This window comes from Anas acuta, chromosome 5 (assembly GCF_963932015.1).
Source record: "Anas acuta chromosome 5, bAnaAcu1.1, whole genome shotgun sequence".
In the NCBI taxonomy this organism is placed as follows: Eukaryota; Metazoa; Chordata; class Aves; order Anseriformes; family Anatidae; genus Anas; species Anas acuta.
The window spans coordinates 44,629,742-44,651,167 of NC_088983.1; the positions used below are offsets into that span (position 1 = coordinate 44,629,742).

General features: G+C 34.7%; 1 protein-coding gene across 9 annotated transcripts in view; it reads left to right on the forward strand.

Annotated features, from left to right (window-relative positions):
• The window catches only part of AKAP6 (A-kinase anchoring protein 6), a 284,618-nt gene that overhangs the window by 135,989 nt on the left and 127,203 nt on the right, over positions 1–21,426 (forward strand). For 8 of the 9 annotated variants that reach the window (XM_068684445.1, XM_068684446.1, XM_068684447.1 and 5 more), the window contains 2 exons: positions 3,393–3,489; positions 4,764–4,930. In XM_068684445.1, the coding sequence (XP_068540546.1) occupies positions 3,393–3,489; positions 4,764–4,930 (264 nt within the window). The remainder of the gene's footprint in view (positions 1–3,392; positions 3,490–4,763; positions 4,931–21,426) is intronic. The other variant, XM_068684444.1, reaches the window with a different exon arrangement.

A 21,426-nucleotide genomic window follows, 5' to 3' on the forward strand; every position in this document is an offset into this window, starting at 1 on the left:
GTGTTTTACCAAATTGCAGGGATTTGTTAAGAACGGAGGGTTGAGCAGAGAGAGATTGCTTATCAGAGCCCAGTATGCACATATTGTAGGATACGTATACAACAGAGGTTTTCCAAATTTAAGTATGTTCAGGCAGAAAATAAATCCTCAGGGGAACTTGAATAAATATTTTTTCAAATATTTTTTTCTTGTCCACAGTTGTACAGACAAATAAACTGTTAGGGAGAGATGTGGATTTGTTGGAAAGGCACTCTTTTTGAGAACAGCTGCATTTCATGTAGCGTTGGAGAAACCAAATGAAAAAGAAATCACAATGTGTTCAGAACCCAGAACCCAGTATAGCTCAGATCTGCATTTTTTTTTTCCCTCCCATGTTGGTTCTGGAGTACTGTCATCCAATAGATAAATTAGTTTCCTAAAAATCAGGGCACATTTTGTTAATGGTGGGCTCCTTTGCCCTGTGTTGTCAACTGGGGCTTAGTACTTTTCACTTTTGGAGTCTTTTACAGTTCTGTAGCCTCAATAAAGTTGCATGATTCTTGCCTCCCTTTTCCTTTCTTGCTAAATAAGAAGAGTTGATATTTATATGTAAGCGCATGGTGACTGTAAGAAGTAACCACAGAGAACTTCATAAGGAGATTTTGCTTGTTGCAGCTTGTAAACTGTGTTATATACACTGTACTGCTAGAGATGACATTAATGTGTTGTTTAAAAAGCTGCTGTCAGGCCAATGCCCATGCATTTTCCATAATGTATATGTGCTCATGTGTGATATTTAAACTGCTCCATAGCTGCAAATGTGTCTGGAAAAATGGCTTTGATTAATTGACTTCCCTCTTCTCCTTTCCTCTCTTCAGATGCAAGGGCTCTGTTCATTATCAGGGAAGATCAGAGGAGGGGAACAGAGTACCTGGGTCACACGCTGTTAGAGTTACAATTTTCCAAATACCCTAAGTAAACAGTAGGGAATGGGAAATACCCAGGATGGGAGAGGACCTCTTTGTTTGAATGGTCCTCCTCCCTTTCAAACATTTGGTCTTATTTTGTCTTTAGCTGTGTGAATTTGCATCTCTCCATCACATATACATGTAATGCTTGTTACTTCTTCAAGTCTGCATCTTTTGTGTGTCACATTTTCTGCCATTCAAGTATGAGGAACCATGAGCACTGATGCACTGATTGAAGGTTATTCTTTCTGGTGATCCTTGTCCATTTGTTCCTTTTTGCTATGAAATCACCACTCATAAGAAATTATATATATGCATATAATTGTAAGCCCCAAACTCACACTTCATACATCATCTGACACTTTCCTTTGCCTCTGTTTGTATTTATATTTACATAAATGGTTCCCTCCTTTTGATGTGTATGTGCTGATAAGAGTTTATTTCTGTTAAATTTCATGTATGTTCACTGTATTTGTGCCATGCATAATTTAGCCATAAAATCAGAATTTTGCACAAGTAGAATATTGCTAGTCAAAACCCAAAAGTTTGGCCCCATCTTTATTCATCATATTTTACTTCTTCAGTTAACATTATTACTGGTTAATAGGTGCACCTGAAAATCAAGCTGTATTGTAGTATCTGGTGCGTTACGTTATACAAATCTTTTCTAGGACAGCATGTCTCTTTTTTTTTTCCTAATGAAAAAGAATACCTCATCTTTTCCAATTTTCCTATCAAACACATCCACATCATCTTGAGACACTGCCACATCCAGCTGCATCTATACTCAACTTCAATTATATGAAATTACACAACCTACTCTCAGGTCCTTTAGGTTCTCTTTTGCTGTGTGAGGCACACGCATAGTGCATTTCCTGTGAAGTGCGTGATTACAAACTATTCAGTACAAGCCTGTTTTAAGTAAACAGTAAATTAAATATTGTCAGTGCTCGTTCAGACAGGCTCTTACGAAGGAAAAAGAACTTCTAGATTTGGGTTCACAAAACTCTAGATTTAAGTACGGGCCAGTCAAAATGTAGGGATCATTTTTCATTTTTAACTTTCTGGCTGACCCAGTTGTTCAACACCTGGTACAGAACATTATTTTCAGGTGCCGATACATTGAAAACTGGGATAGACAAAATGCTGACGGTAGCAAAATTCCCATTTGCTACTTTGTTTGAGGGGAGAATTCTCAAAGACGTTTTGTTACTGTCAACTAGACTGCTGCCTGAAAGGCTGTTAACAGTTTGCTTGAGCAACATGCTTTTTTTCCAACCGTAACACAGTAAAAGAACATCATTTTATTCTGGCAATATTATTTTCTCTTATGCCAACCAGAATGATTATGGGAGCTAGAAAAGAAAGGAAATGGTCACTTCCCTAAGAAAGGAGGACTTTTAGTGTTTTGTGGTGTCTGATACTTCAGTATTAGAATGGTTGGTAGCATTTGGAGAAGTATAAATAAGCTTTATAAAAACCAGAAGCTACAAATGTGCACTTGCAAAATAGCCTTTAATCTCTGCCAGTTAATTCATTCCCATGAGAGAGCAAAACTCTTTTCTTCCAAGGAGTCAAATATTGTTCTCATTCATTCTGTAGGCATTTCAAAGAGAACAAGGGTTCCATGTGTGTGTTCAGGATTGCACATGATTTACAGTTAAATACAGCAAGAACTCCTTTCTTTATTATATTTTGTTTCTATTTCTTACATGCAAATATGAGTGAGAAGCTCTGCCAAATAATTCACAATTTTCTCCAACTAAATTATCAGTGGTTTGCAAAATGGCATAACAGAGTAGATCATGTTTCCAGTTCCTCTATCTATTACCAGCTTTCAATGCAATTTGTCAAAAAAAAAAAAGTACAAAATTGCACTAGTAAAACTGTTAGTGCAAAAAGGATGAAAAATACTTGCTTTACAAATTAAGAATGCAGAGATCTAAAGCAGTCTGATTTGTTCTTTGAAAACGGATATGAGAACTAACTCTGAAACAATATTAATAGATTTGTATGAGTGCACATAAGGCCAATATATTCAATGCTGTATTTTTTTATGGTTTCATAAATAGTGCTATCACCAACATTTCAAAGAAATCTGAAAAAAAATAGAGCTCATATGTGATGGCATAAATTTAGTGTATTTTATAGAACACTGTTACTCCAGATATAGCCTACGGGTTGTGACTTTTCATAAAACCTAATGAATTTCTAGATTTGTCAGCTGTTTCAACACAGATGCACTTTGCTGATCTAATGGAAACATTTTGAGCCCAGATCCAAAATATCAATAGTTTTTAGTATCACAAATTAGTTTGGCTATTGGGTAAATGGGGATGTGGTTCTTGATAAAAAACAGCAAGTAATTTTGTACGTGTGTTTTCTGATAACTGCCTCCCCAGTGTCTGATGCTGAGGTTTTTTTTTTTTTTTTTTTTTTTTTCAGAGTTTTAAGTTGAATGTAGATAGCCACTGTGCTTTAAAAGAAGCAGTGGTAGAAGAAGGACGTCAACTTCTTGAGCTTATTGTATCTCACAAATCAGGTAAATCCTTCTGAAATATTGCAAGTCTTTATGTCTCCAGACTATTAAAGAATGAAGAAGCATTGCTGTAAATTACTGCATATATTCACTTCCTTATGTATTATTAATATTTACATTATCAGATTGACCTTCAAGATTTATAAATGTTTCATATACTGCATACAATGCAGTGATACTTATAAAATGAAATACTGCCTGCAAATAGTCTGTTCATTTTATTTTGGTCTTGCTGCTCAGCTGAGTTTCAATTGAAATCACATCATTGAAAACTTCACACTGACACGTTCTTTGATGTAGGTGCTATGGAAATAACATTAAGATAATGAATTAGGATTTCAAATACATACATATATATTTTTACATACCCTGCATGGGTAATTGCATTGGTAAAGCTTTATTTTGCCACTTAAACTAATTCTTATTTGATTGTAATATATTTATGAGGAATAGATTAAAATTAAAAATGCCTTTTTCCTTTGGTTAGGCTCCTCTTTTTCTGCAGAGGCCTTAAATCGAGGAGAGGGGGAGTGATATACTTAGTTTCCTTTCTCTATCCCTACCACCCCCTATATTTTTAGATGTTTGCGTGACTTGTATGATAATAGGGTTTTAATCAGCATATATTGCTACGAATGCCATCTTAATTTTGGCCTACTTAGCATGCTTTTCCCCAGGTTGAAGTTATCCTTTGGTTTACATTTTTTCAGATCATGTTATACATCGTGCCTCTATTGTTTCACAATGTTAGGCAGATGATCCCTGTTGTGAAAAGTATAAGAATTCAGTGACTTGTACACATAGTTCCAAAAGGGTATAAAAGTCATAGGAGAGAAGGGTAGCGCATGTCATCCCATACCTAGAAAGTGGTAATGTGTAAACTACTGGAAATATTAACAGGAAGTGAAGGTAAGAAAATATATTTGGAAGATCATGATATGTTTAAAAATTAGATATTAGAGGGTGTGAGCACCATAGAAATCACATAGAAAACACCCTACTGCCTAGAAATCAGTTTATGTGGGATTTTCCTTTTTTTTTAAATTTTAAGCTGAAATTTAATCAAAATTTAACATAATAGCTGAAATGTTTTGACCCTATAATATTGTTTACAAGATAAATAATAGTAATGTTTGGACTCGTTTCTGAGGCAATATGTTTAAATTATCGTTATATTATTTATTCTTTTAAATATACTACTAATTCTTTGAGTAAGGAATAATATCTAAAGATGCAGTTGAGTTTAAAATTTACTTTTTTTCCCCTTCATTTTGGAGAAGGACTGAAGGACATGTTGCAGATGATTGCAAGTCAATGGAAGGAACTACAGAGGCAAATCAAACGGCAACACAGCTGGATTCTTAGGGCTCTGGATATCATCAAAGCAGAGATACTGGCTACTGATGTGTCTGCAGAGAATGAGGAAGGGACTGGGAGCCCTAAGGTAAGTGGCTTGAAGTTTGCCTTATTTCCTCTTATTTCCGTCTTCTTTTGAACTAGGCACCACTGAAGTTTTCTTTCCACCCTAAGGCTTTTCATTTCTACTGGGTAAACTTTTTTTTTTTTTTTTTTTTTTATAAACAAAATGAAATGCCTGACTCTGAGACAATAAAAAAATCTTCGAACTTTCAAGTTTTCCAGGAAGACCTGTCTCATTGTGTGCAGAGGGGCATGAGGGGGAACATAAAACATTTAGTAAACAAAACATAAAGCATCTTTAACATGAATAATCAGAATGGTTTTAAATTGTTTTGTTGCAACTATAAATCACTATAATCAGTGCAATCACTCAGCTCTGACATCCATTAGCCGCTTGGTTACAGCAAATTAACAAAGAAGAGAGAAAGTGATTCATTATCTCATTCCTGTTAATGACTATCAGATGCATTGCTTAATTAGGGGATGGCCATTGTAGTGGGAAGAAGGTCATATGCCTTTTCACAAATCTTTTTCCTCTAAGTTCTCCATAATAGTGCATGTGCTGAATACAAGTACTTTAAGAATAAAGTATCAACACCTATAATCATTTTGTGGTTATTAATTATCAAAGAGGGCTATAGTACTTAGCAACCTGAAACTTGTGAGAGCATTTTGAATACTAAGTGTGCTTATTCAATGCGGTACAGGAAGTGTAGGGACAATACACACAATATAAACTTATGATATAGGGCACGTGCCCTTTTATTACTATCAATTGAAAAGGTGTTTGGGAGGCTGTAGTAGAAGGTGTTGATTTTTCCATTGCATTCTAAGCAAAGAATAATGTAGTGGGGAGTCCAGTAGCACCAACATCATGAGATACTGTAGGCGGAAATTTATAGAAAAATTCAAGATTTCTGTTCCTAGAAAAAATAGATGTTTGTGCTGAGTAGATTTTCAGATTCTGATGCCAGACAAGTCTTTGCATTGGTATTCAGTGCTTTCTAGAGAGTAGTTTGTGCAGTGGCTTTTGGCTAGGATTATATTGAATGTTCTGATATTTTCTTACCGTAATTGTACACAGCAAGAATAATCTTAGAGATGGTAGAGGAAGAGACAAGTATAACTGAAAAAAAAATAAAACAAAACAACAACAAAACACCTCCTAGGGGGAGGCAATATTTGAATTAATATGCCTAGTCACTTCCATGGTGGAGAATGCTCCTGTGTCACATAGCTTTCACTTTAGGAATTAGGTGGTGGAGAACTCTCATTTTCGTAGTTAGGTCTATTAAAGTAAATAGACTTGCTCAAAGGTAGGTTTACACCTGCAAGTAATATGTCTCTATCTCTATACAGCTTGACTCATCCATGGCTCAAAGTCTAACTGTTCGATCAAAATTATACCTACACAGTGTTTTAAAATCCAGCTTGATTTTGCTATGAAAATTATGGAAATTCTAGCTCAGAATGATTATAAATATGATTATACTTGCTTGAAAAGGGAAAATGATGGTATATTTTTTGTTACAGTAAATTTTTACATAGATTAGTAGCTCCTTGCCCTGTGCTTTTTACCATAGAGATAGAAACCTGAAGCAATGCTTTTTTTGTGTCTACAACTGTATAAATAAAAACATAAGTGACATAAATGATCAACCAAAAAGGTTATTTCAGGTTATTTCATTAATTAAATCACGTCCCTATATGATTCTTGTAAGAATGGGCAACAGTGCTGTCAAATACCATATATTCTTGATGCTGAAAGACTAACTAAAATTAAAATACAGTTGGTAATATAACTGTAGATTTCAGTTTGCATTTACTTCAAAAGCCAAAAGGAACCTGAGACGTATAATAGAAAATCTAAAGATTATATCTAGAGGGTATTTTTCTTTTTGCCTTGTTTGAGAAACTACAAGAACAGGGTTGGTGTTAGAAATCTGTAAAGAAATGGGAAAAGGAGGAATTTCAAAGACCCTAGGAAACCTTTCCCTTAGGACTTTTTAAACATGTTTTCATAGCACTGTGGCATCTTTTATGCAAGCAAGTGGAAGGGAGAGAGGGAGATTTTTCACTCCTAGAAATACATCATCCACATTTGTGTTGAAGAATTTAGATTTTGCTTATGAGACTTGATTTAATTGTATGTAAGTTTCTTAGTAGTTTATACTTTTAAATCCAGTGTAGTGGTGATCCCTATAGAAGACTTAATGGATTTTCAGTATTGCTGATATGTAAACTCTTCTTTTGTACTTCATCTTTTGCATGATCTCTTAGAAATACAATGAGATCTTTTATGTATTTACTTAAAACTATTTTTTTAAATAAACAAATGACTACTGTATTCATCTTAAATTGGATCGTGTAAGTTTTTTTTTTTTTTTTTTTTACCCCATTGAGAAGTATGTTTAAAAATAAATCTCAAATTGCAACTGTACATTTTAACAAAGATCTAACATTACTAGTGGTAAATGTCTCATACAATACAACTGTCATCTTTTCAGAATCCTGAACACTTTGTTAACAATAGGGGTTTTCTCCTGATGGTAATAGTAACTAAAATTCCAAAATACCTGGAAATGAGGAGGAATGTTTGTATATCTTTGTGATACATTGGCATAAATACCAGAATAGAGTAACTGTGTATATTGAAATATTCCTGAATGCATCTTGGTAATTAACACTTTTTTACCAAACTGAGAAAGCTTCTAAGTAGTTTATAGTCTAAATGATGTCACCATTAATTTAGCTGATACAAATTTTGGTCTCTACCATAAGACTTACCATTTGGTCAGACATTGGAATGGGCTGCCCAGGGAATGTGAGGTGAAATCCTCATCCCTGGAGGTATTTAAGAGATATGTGGATGTGTCAGTAAGGGATTTACTGATGGGACTCAGTAGGCCAGGTTGATGGTTGGACTTGGTGATCTTGAATGTCTTTTTCAACCTAGATGATTCTATAATCTTATAATTCACAGGCATGATCTGTATTTTTTTTCACCTTCTGGCAATGTCTCAGACCCCTTGTTTTGTAACTGACATTCTTCTAATGTGGCCACCACCTCTTCATAAAGAAAGGCCTACTGGAACACTCTTGCTCTCAATAAACAACGGTATCAAAAAATAATGTACTTTGTTACCTAGTAGCTATGAGAATTTCTGCCTGAGTATGATAATGGCCTATTTAGCTTGTAGTTTGGTGTAAAAGTTCATTGCTTTCTGAAGAGCTTTAAGTTACCCATGTAACTAATGTACTTTGAAAGTATACAAGTGCTAATAACATTTGTCCTTAATGGGCATTCTCCTTCATTCAAAATAGTATGGAATAGTATTCTTAGGACCAGATACAAGTTCTATTCACAGTATGCATTTAGATAGTGACTATAATTTTTGTGTCTGTACATTTTTATTCTGCAATGAAATTGGATTAAGTTTTGTGTAACATTTCAGAGCACAATATCAGAACCTAAAAGCTGGTACATTAAAAAAATGGTTTACACTAGAAATATGTACGTAGTTTGTACTTCTTAATGTGTTCCTTTCCAGAATAATTACTGTATTACATGAAAATATTTGTAGTTTTCCATTCCAGTTTCAGAGAAACGAGCATGAAACTGGTTAAGACATTGGGCTTAATTCTTAGAACATTGAAATCTGACTTAGTTGTCACAGGTAAAAAAATACTCTTGAGAAGATTGTCTTAACTCTATAATGCATGTCTATCAGTACGTTAATGGTAGAAGCACTAATGTTTTGAATAATATTAGAAGAAGAAGTAAAAATACATTTAATAAAGCAAACTTAAAATCACAGAAGTAGTAGACAGATCCTCCTCTCAGGATAAGTGTTTGAAGTGGTTACACAAACCTCTGTATAAATGTGAAAAAGAAAACCGGTGTAATTTCCCCTTGATATGTAATTAAACATCCTACACTTCCAGTAAAATCTCCCACTCAGTTGTGCATAAGTTTACAGTTTCTGCAGCCATTCTAAACAGTCTTCATTTTACAGAAAAGTGTTTTACATGAAAAAAATGAAAACTTGTTGAAGGTGTTTAATACCTAACAACAGTTTGTGATTCTGGGCACTGTCCTTGACAGTCTTAATAGTGACGCTGGTCTCAGACCTCGTGGGCGGAATAAACACTGCAGTCTGGAACCATGACATCTTCCTCAGTATTTTAATATGAGGCTAAATTTGCAAAAAAGGGCAACAAAACAGAGTGAAGGTTGGGGAGAGTAACAGCCCTTTCTTTACTACTACATACTTGTAAGTCATCCTTTGATGTACAAATTTTGTCCAAGGAATGTACAAATGAAGTGTTTTGGCATCTTTGAAACTAGTGCAGAGAAATATCATATTTGTGATTATATATTTTGCTTTTTCTCCGTGTCTTTTTCATTGGTACTAGATTATCTGCAGACATCAGCATGATGCATATATAGTAATATTGAAGCCAACACACTGGTATGGTTTTTGTTATCTTCCATTATTTAAAAACAAGGAAAGTCCATTATTGGAATAGTCTTCTCGCATATTGTCAACAGAAAGCCTGAGTTCAGAATCTAGTGTTTTTACTTATATAACTGCTTTGAAAATTGTGTTTTTGATGCACTGTATATTGGAGTATTGCATATAGTATTGCAGCGGTCGGTACTTAGAAGTTGTCAAATGGCACATGTATTGGCACATGTAACTGGCTTTCATTCTCTTTTCCTTTAGTTAGTTGCTTCTGGCAAAAGGGCAGGAATAGCGTATGCTAGAGGGATAATTTTACTTAGATTGCTGGAGTTTCTTAAGTCACAGGGGACTCCAAATTGAATTTATTTCACTTGCAGTCTCTCTCTTCCACATTCACAAACTCAGGGTCAGATACATGCATTCAATCCTGTATCTCATGTTGTGGCGTAAAATGTCACGTAAATAGCCATCACTTCATCAGTAACAATTTGAAAGATAATGAAATGGAACTCAGACTTCCATCTCTGACATTGTACAGACATATGGAAAAGGATTTTCATCTGGTGATATACATGCTATCCTGGTCTATGGTTATCTCATAGCTTAATCAAGCGTTTTCTTGGAAGATAAATGTAGAAGGAAAGTTGGTATTGATACTTCAGTAGATGTTATTTTCTCGATTGTGTCCATAACGAGCCACATTGCCATCTACATGAGAAAATTCTATGCTGTGAATGCAACACCTTGTAGATCAGACATTAACCTGAATTTCCAACCACCTTTATCCAGGCTTATTCAGTATCACCAATTACTGTCTGCCACCTTCATTCTTTGTAGTTTCAGTTGAATGCATTACTGTCCTTTGTTTAGAACTGGGTAGTAGTATTGGGCACAGCTAACTAGTTACTACTTTTCACTGCTGAATATCACCTTATGATACCTTACAAAGTACTTCTGTGCTGAAAAGTACTACAGCAAGTCAGTAGCTCGCCATTCACTACTTCAAAAGCTGGTAATAAGGAAAGTGATTTCCTGTAATTAGAACAGAAGGTTCTGCTATGTTGCCATCAAGGCATAGTCTTTAAATTGTTGAATATTTATAATGCTGTCTGTACATAAATAGAGTATTATTGTGCCTAACAGCTGAACGGTTTAAAATCATTCATGTGACATTTCAATTTTGAATCTTTTGGAACTTTGGAAATCTGGATTAAAGATACTGTGATCTTACTCTTAAATACAAACAACGCCATGAATTTTGCCATATTAGGAAAGATTGCATATACAGTGATTATTTTTCTTGGTTTGAGATGCCTCAGGATGTGACATTCTTGTGACATTCAGGTTCTATGGTGGGGGTTTGAACCGTAGATGAGGTGGTAAAATGGATAGAAAAAGTAGTGCTTTTTACAAAATCCTTCCATAAACCAGTAGGCAAAATTTTGGTTTTGCACAGAATAAGACTTTCTTTTAGTCTAAGAAATACAACTGCGTTCTTTTTTGTATTAGTTGTTATCCAAATTCAGGATTGAAAACATGTATTAAGAATTCACAAGCTAATCAAAACAAGCTCTGTTGATGTAACAATGAAAAGAACCTAAGAACAAAGCAATAGGAATATTTGTGGCTTTCAGTGTAGCTAGAAACTTCATGTTTGCTTAATTTTTAATACCTTGCTTTGTAATGTATATATTTTAATTTTACAGACATTAGCTAGAATGTGTACAGACCTAGTCATTTCTGTAACAAGGAGGATTTTTAGGAAGGAGTTCATGCTAGAGTGGACAAATAAAAAGAACCAGAAAGGTGTTTTAGGATAAGTGTAGTCACATATTTTATTTATTTATTTTTTAAATGATTGAAAGCAAAAACATCAAAGATGCCCAACATAAGATTTAGGGCTCTTGGTTATGCAGACAGCTTCCATATGGTAGATTCTCTGCTATTTCCTAGAAGCTGTTTCTCCCAAGTTGTTAATTCTGTGTCTCGTAGTGGGCAGGAGGAACAATTTTGTGTCTAACTCTGAACCTCCCTTCAAGGAGGAGAGAGAGGAAGGAAGCTAAACAGCCAGTGTTTGGGCTGCAATAACAGAAGATCTGAGTAGGTGCTCCATCCTAAACCTCTTCATGTTACATGAGCTCTTTTGGAACTTCTCCATATCACTGGTTAAATAACTATTTTGCTAGTTTTTCATGAAATTGTGTCCCTGAAGTCTTAGTTAAGCAAACTTGGCTCCCATTTTAGCACACAGTTTTCTGTATGACACTATTTCCTGGTACCTGACATAATTTTAATAATCTTTAACAAGCCAGATTTCTAAAACTGTACCAGAGCTCCTCATTTTTTTCCACTTAATCTAAAAGTAACATCCTCTCTGGTTTATTAAGCTAGCTACAAAGTATAAACTGTAAAGAGCTAAATTACTTCTACAATTAGGTACAATACTCATCCTGTTTTAAAACATGTACATTTTTAATTTGACATATTCTAGTATTTACTGCAAAAATATCAAAAGTCATATAGTTATTGAAGATGTGAACAAGGACTCCAGAGTATCTGTGGTCTTTGTAGTATACTTCTATCATTTTTACACAGTGCTGATTCTAGATGCTGTGTATTGATTACATTTTGGCAACTGTGGGCTCTTTAACAGCCATCACTTTTAATTGAAGCAGTTATGCTGAAACACTTGGTAGCAAAAAAATTATGATTTTTGACTTTAAGAATAAGGAAGGCTAGTTTCTATTAAAACATAGATCAAGTTCAGTTTGAAAGATGTTTTAAATCTAAATCACTCCACTGAGAACAAATGCAGACTGAGAACTTGATGAGAACAGATATTTAAACTGACATACGCCCAAGGGGCAAATTTTATCATAATGCTATTTGAATCTTTGAACACTATTATCTGAAACTCTGAAAGTATATTAGGCTATCGTAACTTTACATGCATAACTGGACCAACTCTGACAAGTTTTATTTAGCCAGAACTCCCAGTTGGGTTTGGCCTATATTTGAAAATGTAAAAACATCAGTGTATTTGTGTGTGTATTCATATGAACACATTTATCTTAAGTGACTTAAACTAAGTATTAACCACCCAAAGACCTTTATTTTATATTTTTGCCCATGTCCGTTCCTTCTGCTTTCTCTGTGGAACTGTACCGAAGCATTTTTGTTCTGTTATTTTCAATAGAAAGTATTTTCCGTAGTGAATATTGGTGGAAGGCTTCTCTCATTCCTGTCTGCTTACTTCACATACTTCTCAGATTTTTAGAGAAATACACATTTAACGAGTTTCTAGTAACATACATGCACAAATGCACAGATTCATCTTACTGAAGACTGGTCATCTCCTACTGTCAAGCAGAAATTTTGTGTCTTTTTGACCCATGAAGGCAGGATAGCCTACTAGAGGTCTTGCTTTTCTCCCTTTTATCCGTGTACGCTCAGGATCCTGTGCGCCCATTCAAAACCGGCTTCGTACAGCCACAGAAGAAACAAAGCCTTTTTCATTTATCTGTTTATTGAGTCTTAACTCAGAAAATGATGGAATGCACTAAAACAAATTCATAAATAAGCAAATGGAAAGAAGGAAGTCTAGCTGACTGAAAATGTCTTGGTGGAACAAGTTTGTGGTTGTAAATAGTGATAGATAGTAGTCACTAATGAAGCAAGTTATTGGAATTTTTCTATCTTTTCAATTAGCTTTCATTCCTCATTTCTTATTTCTGCTTCTTTGCACTCTGTGCTGTCTGTTGTTCTTCAGAATAGTTCATGATTTCACAGGATCACAAGCCAAACAAAACACAGGCACGTGTGGGGACTCTTCTCCCCGGGAGCATCACTTTGTCCTGGTCAGAACCTGGCTCAGGTAGATGTGCAGTCAGGAGTGAAAACCAACTCTTTACAGACTTAGGAGCTGCTTTGCAGACCAAATGGTTCTGCTAAGCTCAAATAAGCTGTAAGGTTTGAATGTGCTGTTTACCAGTCATCTCAATGATAAATATTTTGAACTGTTCAGATATTGTGGCATACGAGCTAGAAGCTGGGCTTACAAGGTTTCCTTTACTTTCTCCACTAGCCTATTTGGATTATTTTAGTTCTGGTAGTGCAGGGTCAAGTGGCATAAACTTAGCTTGCATCATGTACTGAGATGCTTTCTTTTTTTGGTGCCAGACTGTTCCACCATATTTTTTTTTAAACGTGTTTATAAGGCTAGTTTTCACCTTTTGATGCCACCTCCTAGAACCCCTGTATTTTATAAATGACAACTTAATATAGACGCTATTGCCAGTTGTCATTGCTAAAAGATTGTTGCTTTGGTTAATAGCATTCTATCTTTGTCATTTTATTAAAATTATATTACTGCTCTGAAAACAAAAATTATTCCTTTATGCAATTGAAGAGTGACTGGCATGGCACTCCTCTGATCTTTCAAAAGAAATTTTACTTTCATTGTATTTGTGCATTAAATTAAGTGTCCATATCTACAGAATAAACTAACATCTTATAAATATTACTGTGTTTAATTATCAGCTCACTATTTGAGTTTTTACTGTTATGGTTGATGTCTAAGAGTGATTAAATGTGTAATAGAGAACAAAAGGAACATTGATGTGAACAAAGATACTGTTAGATAAAGGTAAATTTTATCTTCTGCATGTTTTTATTCCTTTAAAAATATTTTAATTACATTTATATTCAGTATGATTTGGTGGCATTTCCTTTTTTTTCAGTTCTTAATTTAGTCTTTCAGAACAACATTTTCTAGCGATGATTTAATCTGTAGAATCTTTCAGTTCTAGTCTCAGCTGTATACATAAAGCAGCTATTCTTCACTGGGGTGGTCACAAAAGGGAGATCAGGTACAAGAATGTTTGAAGGAAGAATCTACTCGGATATCCTGCATTTAAAATCTGACTTGTTCTTAAATATCTTGTGGCATAAAACACTTGGCTACCCTTAAACTTTAGATTCAGAGTGATGTTACAGATTTTGTTATTTTTTTTTAGCTATTCTATTAGTAAGCAACAAAATACAGCACTGAGTGTTGTGCAAACTGACTTCTTTTTGCGTATGTATACTATGACAAAATAAACAGCATTTTCAGTAGAATACTTGCCAAAACTTGGACTTACCTATTAAAAGACTTCAAGATGATTACAGTAAAAGCATATGCAAGTTTGTATGTTAGCTCTAGTAACTTGTAAATAATACTATTATTGTATCAATTCTACAGTGCTTTGCCAGGTTTTTTAATTAAACCTTCCCTATAACATCTCAGTTGCTCCTAATTTATTGATGATTATACTTACCCAGGGTAATGTAACTAATTTAGGAGATGAAGTGGGAACTGCATCACATTTAGAAATTTAGACTTGTTCCTTAAACACCTGGAAGTAACTGCAAAAAAATAAATGTGGTACTAGTGTACTTAGCCATATCCCATGGGCAGCTGTAAACATTAATGACAGTTAACCCAAGATGGCTCTAAATGAAGAAAGGGCTTTCTGACCTGGAGACAGGTGGTATGCCATATTCTTTTATAATCGCCCCATAGCATGCTTTATGAACCATCATCAGGCCAGAGAGAAAGAATAGCTCATCTGTGCGTGTACACTTCATTTCTTCATCTTCTTTTTCTTTACAATCGTGTTATAGAAAAGAGCCATGCATTTAGAACTGAATGCAAAGATAATCCATGAGTTTATGAGCCCTAAGAACATCACAAGTATCTGATGCTGACAGGTTATAATCCCTATGAAACAAAGAAAAATGGTGAGAAAGCAGAGAGAAAAATACGGAGGAAAACACGTTATTTAATAACCAACTAGTACTAGAACTGCAATGCAGAAAGAGAAATACAAGAAAGTAGGATCAGTTTTTATTTTATAGGCTCTGGAAATAGTAAGATGAAACAGACTTGAAACAAGGACTAGAAGTATATGCCTGCTATTCTACGTTTCACAATCAATGGGCTAGTTTGCAATGCCTGTTATTTTTTGATGTTAACTAGTCAACAACAATAAGGTTTAAAAGTTACTTTCACAGGTTTCTATTATAATAAAATGTTTTTAGAATACATTTTTTATCTGTTAGACAAGCCCTGCATTAAGGGAAAAAATAGAATGTATTTATGTTCATGTTTTTGCTAGTTAATTCATCTGGGCCTCGATGCTTACTCTTCAGGATAGATGAAGCATCCATATTTATCTCAGTGGAGCTACTCCATGAAATGCTCCTTTGCTGCAAAGACGTTTCTTTGTAGAGCATAAGCTAATTTAAATAAATCTAAAGCTGACCATGAAAAATGTTGATTTCTGTTTCAGTAAATCCTAGCAATATTATTATGTTTGTTTTTAATTCTTGAAAAACATATTAAAATTAACTTTTATTCCATTTACGTAATGTGTATAACTAAACTTCCTTCCTACTGTGAGACAGTCTCATTTATTGTTATTTGTAAACAGCTTAGTAAAGATGCATAGTGGATTGGTCTAGAAACTCCTTGAACAGTTTCTTTTGAAATAACACTACATACGTTAAGCTCAATTACACATCCAAACAGCCACAGCACACTTTTGGTAATTTATTCATTGATTTAACATAGTACCCAGAAGAGTCATGCCTGCTGTCAATTTTGTAATATATTATGTTTTAAATATACTCATGCTCACCCATGCACGCCATTAAGGTGTGCATAAACCTGTGTTTTTCTCTCTTGACAGCTATAAATGTTTGTTATTATTACACAAAACATATGTTCATGTTGTTTTTGTCTAAATTATTCTATCTGGGGCTATAAAGTTTTAATGTTATTAGTTGCCCTTAGAATTTTAATGTTTCACTGCTGTAACCTTCTTAGGATTTCTCTGCAATTAAATAGAAACTATTTCAGTAGAGCCTGGAAGAACAATATATTTTATACAAATAATAATAAAAAAAAAAAGTTCCTTGCTCCATTTTCTTCCAGTGTAGTAAACTGTTTACTTGACAGGGTTCTATATGCAGCAATCCTACCTGTAGTATTTTCCAGAACTGAGCAGAGTATTATACTTTCCTACAGTCTTGACAAGAAAAAAAAATCAAGCTTAACCAGTTTAGCATAGAAGATGTCATAAGCAGTTTGCTTTGAAGGTCCCTTGCCTGTTGTGCTCTCTTGTCCCCTTAGCAGAGTAGCTCCATTACAGTGGAAACCTCAACCAATGTAAGAGATATATTATGAATATAGCTGATTTTTTAGGCAATGGTATGAGATTTGTGTAGTAAAAAATCATTTGAACAAATACCTCTTTTGTTGCCTAAATAGCTGTAGTGTTGGCAATAGCAAAATATATCACTTCCCCCTCTTTCAGTTTTCAAGGCCTTTTTTAAAGGAAGCAGAGAGCAGATGGGAATTTGTCCAAGATGTTAAAAGCTACTTACTGCTTTTAAATGAGTAAATGACTCATTGTAGGGCATTCTTTTCCATATACAGGATTGAGACATTACATGGACTCTCTTTTTTCTTGTATTTTGTGCCACAATACCCTCTCACAGAGCAAGTAAAGTAAGAAGTACCAGGCAGATTTTAAGTATCTGGCTTTTATCTTATTTGTAAGTATAGAACACTGGTGTTTCTACTAGATTCATCAAGTTTTGTTCTGCAATCTGACTATAGCTCCCTTCATGCGTAGAGGAGTTAGGGAGAGCAACAGTGAGCAGAACATTCAAAATAACCAATGGAGAGAATATGCTTTCTCTGCTAACTTGATTAGGCAAGAGGGGCTGCTTTTTTTTTTTTTTTTTTTTTTTTTTAATGTTATATCCAACTGAATGTGTGCAAAATGCTTGAGATACTTCAGTCTGAACATTTGAATTGGAAGGTGCTTCATGAAAATTTTATTATAAACTTGAAATCAAAATAACCTACCTGATGTCTTTAGGAAAGGTATGAGGAAGAAGACACAGTTGATAGCATTAGTAGTTACTAATACTTGATTTTTTGAAGCACAACATACCTTAGCCCCAGAATGCCTTTTGAAAAAATGGTATTTTTATGTTTTACAAAGAAACTGAGGCTGAGGGGTGAAGAGTTTTCTCCACAGTTAGAGCAAGAGTCATTAGACCAGCTGGAATTAGAATTCAGGAGTTTTGCCTTCCATCCTTGTGTTGAGCTTGCTCAGCCAGTAATTTTCACACTTCCAGAATTACAAAGATCCCTTAATATTTAATACTTCTAGGACTCTACCAGAAGGATTTTTCTTTATGAAAGTTAGTTCTGTCCACCCAAATTTAATTGATTTTGTCTCTCCTTCCCTTGCTCTTCTTTTTCTATTTATTCTTTCATTCACTTTTCCTTTTCATATCTTCTATACTTCTGAATCTTTGCCTTTTTTAATTCTTTATTTTTTTCCTGCTTTTGTCCACATGCTGTCAGAGAATCCTGTGTCCTTTCATCCCCAGCAATATTTCTTTTTTCCTTCCTCATTTTCCCTAGGTATCTCAAAGCATCCCTCAGAACTGCTGTCTTACAGGGCCACAGTTGCTGCTCACAAGCAGTTTCAGAGCACCCTAATTTTCAAGATTTTAATTATATCTGAAGTTTTTCCAATTACATGGTGAACTTCTGCATTGGAAAGAATAAGACCACAGCCTTCTATCCTCAGAACTGAAAAGCCTATAATAGAAAAAAATGTACCATTTGTTGAAGAATAGAGATAACAGGGAAAAAGCAGTGTGTCAAGGTACTTGGTTAAACAATAATCTCTTACAGAGCACTCATTACTGCTAAATAATTGACTGTGTTGGGAGAAAGGTTTCTATGTGAAGAGAGGTTCAAGAAGGTCAGTTATCTAGTGGTAATGACCGTAGCGGTCATTAGAGGGTATTAATGCTATTAAGAACAGAACTTTAACTTTTTATTGAAGTTTTTATTTAAATTATATTAACTTTGATTCAACTTTTAATTGAGGTGCAACCATCCAAATTCTATAGTCAGGAACCAAGAAGTAATGAACATAAAATTACGTGTTCTTCTGATAGGCTGATGGGTGTTTAATATATTATAATTTCAAGAGTCTCTACAGAGCAGTTATTAGTATAAAACTATTCAGAGGTATTCTATTAGAATTAGGGTTGGGTGACTGATTCAGGAACAAATCCTGGCTTGACCCATAGGAAAAGCAGATGGTATATTTTCAGAGGCAAAAAGAGCATCTTTTTACAAATAGTGTTGCATGTGATCTCAAAAGACGTGCTAAATTAAAGCAAAAATCCTTTGATGCCTAAAATGATCTGTCTCACAGACCTGATGCATGGTGGAAGAGGCACTGAATTTGCTCTGAATTGAGTTTATAGTTCCATACTAAGCTAAGTACTTTTTATAGAGAGAGTTTCATGCTATAAGTAAGTAGGGGCAGTATTACTATTGTTCTTTCTGCCACCATAAGGGTCAGGGTATGGCAGGGGCTCCAAGGAACCTGCAGTATGAGCTACTAGGTAGAAGGACTGAGCAAATACATCTGTGGCCCTCCTGCTGCGTCTTTCTGTGTTGTATTTTTCTCTAGAGAATTTTAAGAATAGGCTGCTAAGTAGGTCTAAAATGCTGGAGGGTGGGAGAAGTGGTATGAGACTCGGGAATGAACTCTCAGGGGACCAGAGGAATATTGCATCCCATGCCACCTTCCAGTCTTGCAACAGAATTTGTTGTCCTTGCCTTTCTAACCTAACATAGTAACATGTTTTAAAATAACAGCAGCAAAAGCAACACACTACCAGAACAAAACATTAAACACTTCATTCACACGGCGGAATGCTGAGCAAAAGAATGAATGATATGATGGGAACTAATCACATTGCTTGGTGCGTGTCTGGGCAGGTGCTAAGAGACTTTGGTAGGAAGGAACAGCACAGCGTACAGAGGACAGCAAGCTGAACAGAATCCACCATGCTGTCATAGCAACTTTTCAAGGTACAATTTGAGAGCCAAAAGCTATATTGTGTTTATGAGAAACTGTGACAGTAACAGAGATCTAGCAGTCTTATAAAGTTGCTAGGAGAACAGGATCTGGATTGAGTTATTTATAACAAAGGAGCATTTATCCAAAAGATTTTTTTACGCTTTCATATTAATACAGCAAATAAAAAAATAATGCTAAATAGCAGTAATTTATTGTATTATTATCTGTCAGGTTGTTGTTGGTTTTTTCAATCCCAATTGAGAACAGGCAAATCTTAGTAACTACTACCATTAGTGCCAATTACTTGTGGCAATTACTTGTGACCTTACTACAGAAAAAATATTCTGGATTTTGCTGATATTACATCTCTTTCCAAAACTTCCAGGATGATGATCAAGTTCCAGTTCAGTTTGTTATATATTTCTGTAGTTTTATTGCATAGAATGATGCACTGTTCTATAAAAACATCTTCTGCTTCTAAAATTCATGGAATTTCTTTGTTTTCTTGTAATTATGGATTTGGGGAATAGTCTGTATTAAATTGGTCTGCTGCCATTTTCTTGCAGGGAAATTTTTTATATGAACTGATAATGGCTTTTTTCCTGTGGAAAAAAAAAAAAAAAAAGTAAACTGCTTTATATTTTTGGTAGGAAGCCAGGTTTTTGTCATTTAGACATGTCACATCGTTATGAAAACATCATGCATCATAACACAACATAACAATGTGATTTGCTGAGATGCTGACTCCTCTTGAAAAATTGTAAAGTGGTGTGTGCATATTTCCATGCAAAGGACTACTTTTTAGACTGTTTTCCTGAGGCTGCCTGTTGCAGTGGCCTAATGTATTAGCCTTTTAACTGGGACAGGACAGGTTCTAATAAGAGATGTGCAAGCCTATGTAGTGCTGCTTCATACGTTTATGACATTTTCATAAAATCAGAGAACAAAGTACTAAGAAATATTTCAGGAGGTCATTTAGTCCTCTGCCCTGCCCAATGCACACACACAATAATAATAATAATAATAATAATAATAATAATAATAATAATAATAATAATAATAATAATAATAATAATAATAATAATAATAATAATCTAAAAAATAACCACATCTGAACTGTTTCAACTACACATTTGTCCAACCTTTTTGTTAAAAACAACCAGTGGTGAGTATTCTGTAACATCCAAAACAATTTATTCCTTTGCTTAGTAAACCTGAAAGCTTTTTCCTACTATCTTGCCCAAATTTATCTCACAGCAGTTTATGTACAGTAGTTCTTGTCCTATGCCCAGAAGACACAGGGAATTGTTACCTTATTCTGCGTGACAAACTTTAACATACTTGAAGATTGTCATCAATTTGCTATTCTGTTTCACGTTGTTCTGTCAAACCATAAACCCAGTGCAAAACTGAAAGTAAATGGATGTCAAGATAGATTACTTCAACTGTAAAAACAAGCAAACAAAAGAAGTGAGATCCTCAAACTTTATCCCAATATTCTGCTGCATGCCAGAGGACCTTCAGTATGTCAGCAATTGCAGGAAGACTCTCCCGTATGGTCCTCTGGTGCCTGCTCGTGGTGTAGCTGTTGCTTCACAGCTCTATGATGCCTTTGAGTTTTACTTGAAACTCTCCTCAGTGTGTGATATGTCTTTTACTGGACCTAATGTTCTAAATTAATCTGTATGTTTAAAAAAAAAAAAAAAAAAAAGGATAGGTTAAGTCAATTGTTCTTATTTTATTTCTGTTTCTTGTCTAAGTCCAATATCACTAACAGTTAACAGCTTTCGGATGTCTGATCCTCAGCTTTTTCCTTTTATGGAGACCTTAATGGAAGACACACAGGTGAATAGTTGGGGAGGTGTAGCACTTTCCAGGCAAAGGAAAAAAGACTTTAAAGTCTTAACCAATTAAGTGCTTACACATGATTTTTTCCATGCGATGGTCTAAATTAAGGCAAAGGAACCATTAACTTGAGTAAAGTTAGACAGTCCTTAAGGGTAGCCAGAACTGATGTGTATGTAGAAACATACCATGGCAAATGGTAACAAATAGTTCTGGTAGTAGGATTTTGGAGAAATGGAGAAAAACAGCAACAAAGGGGGTAGCAT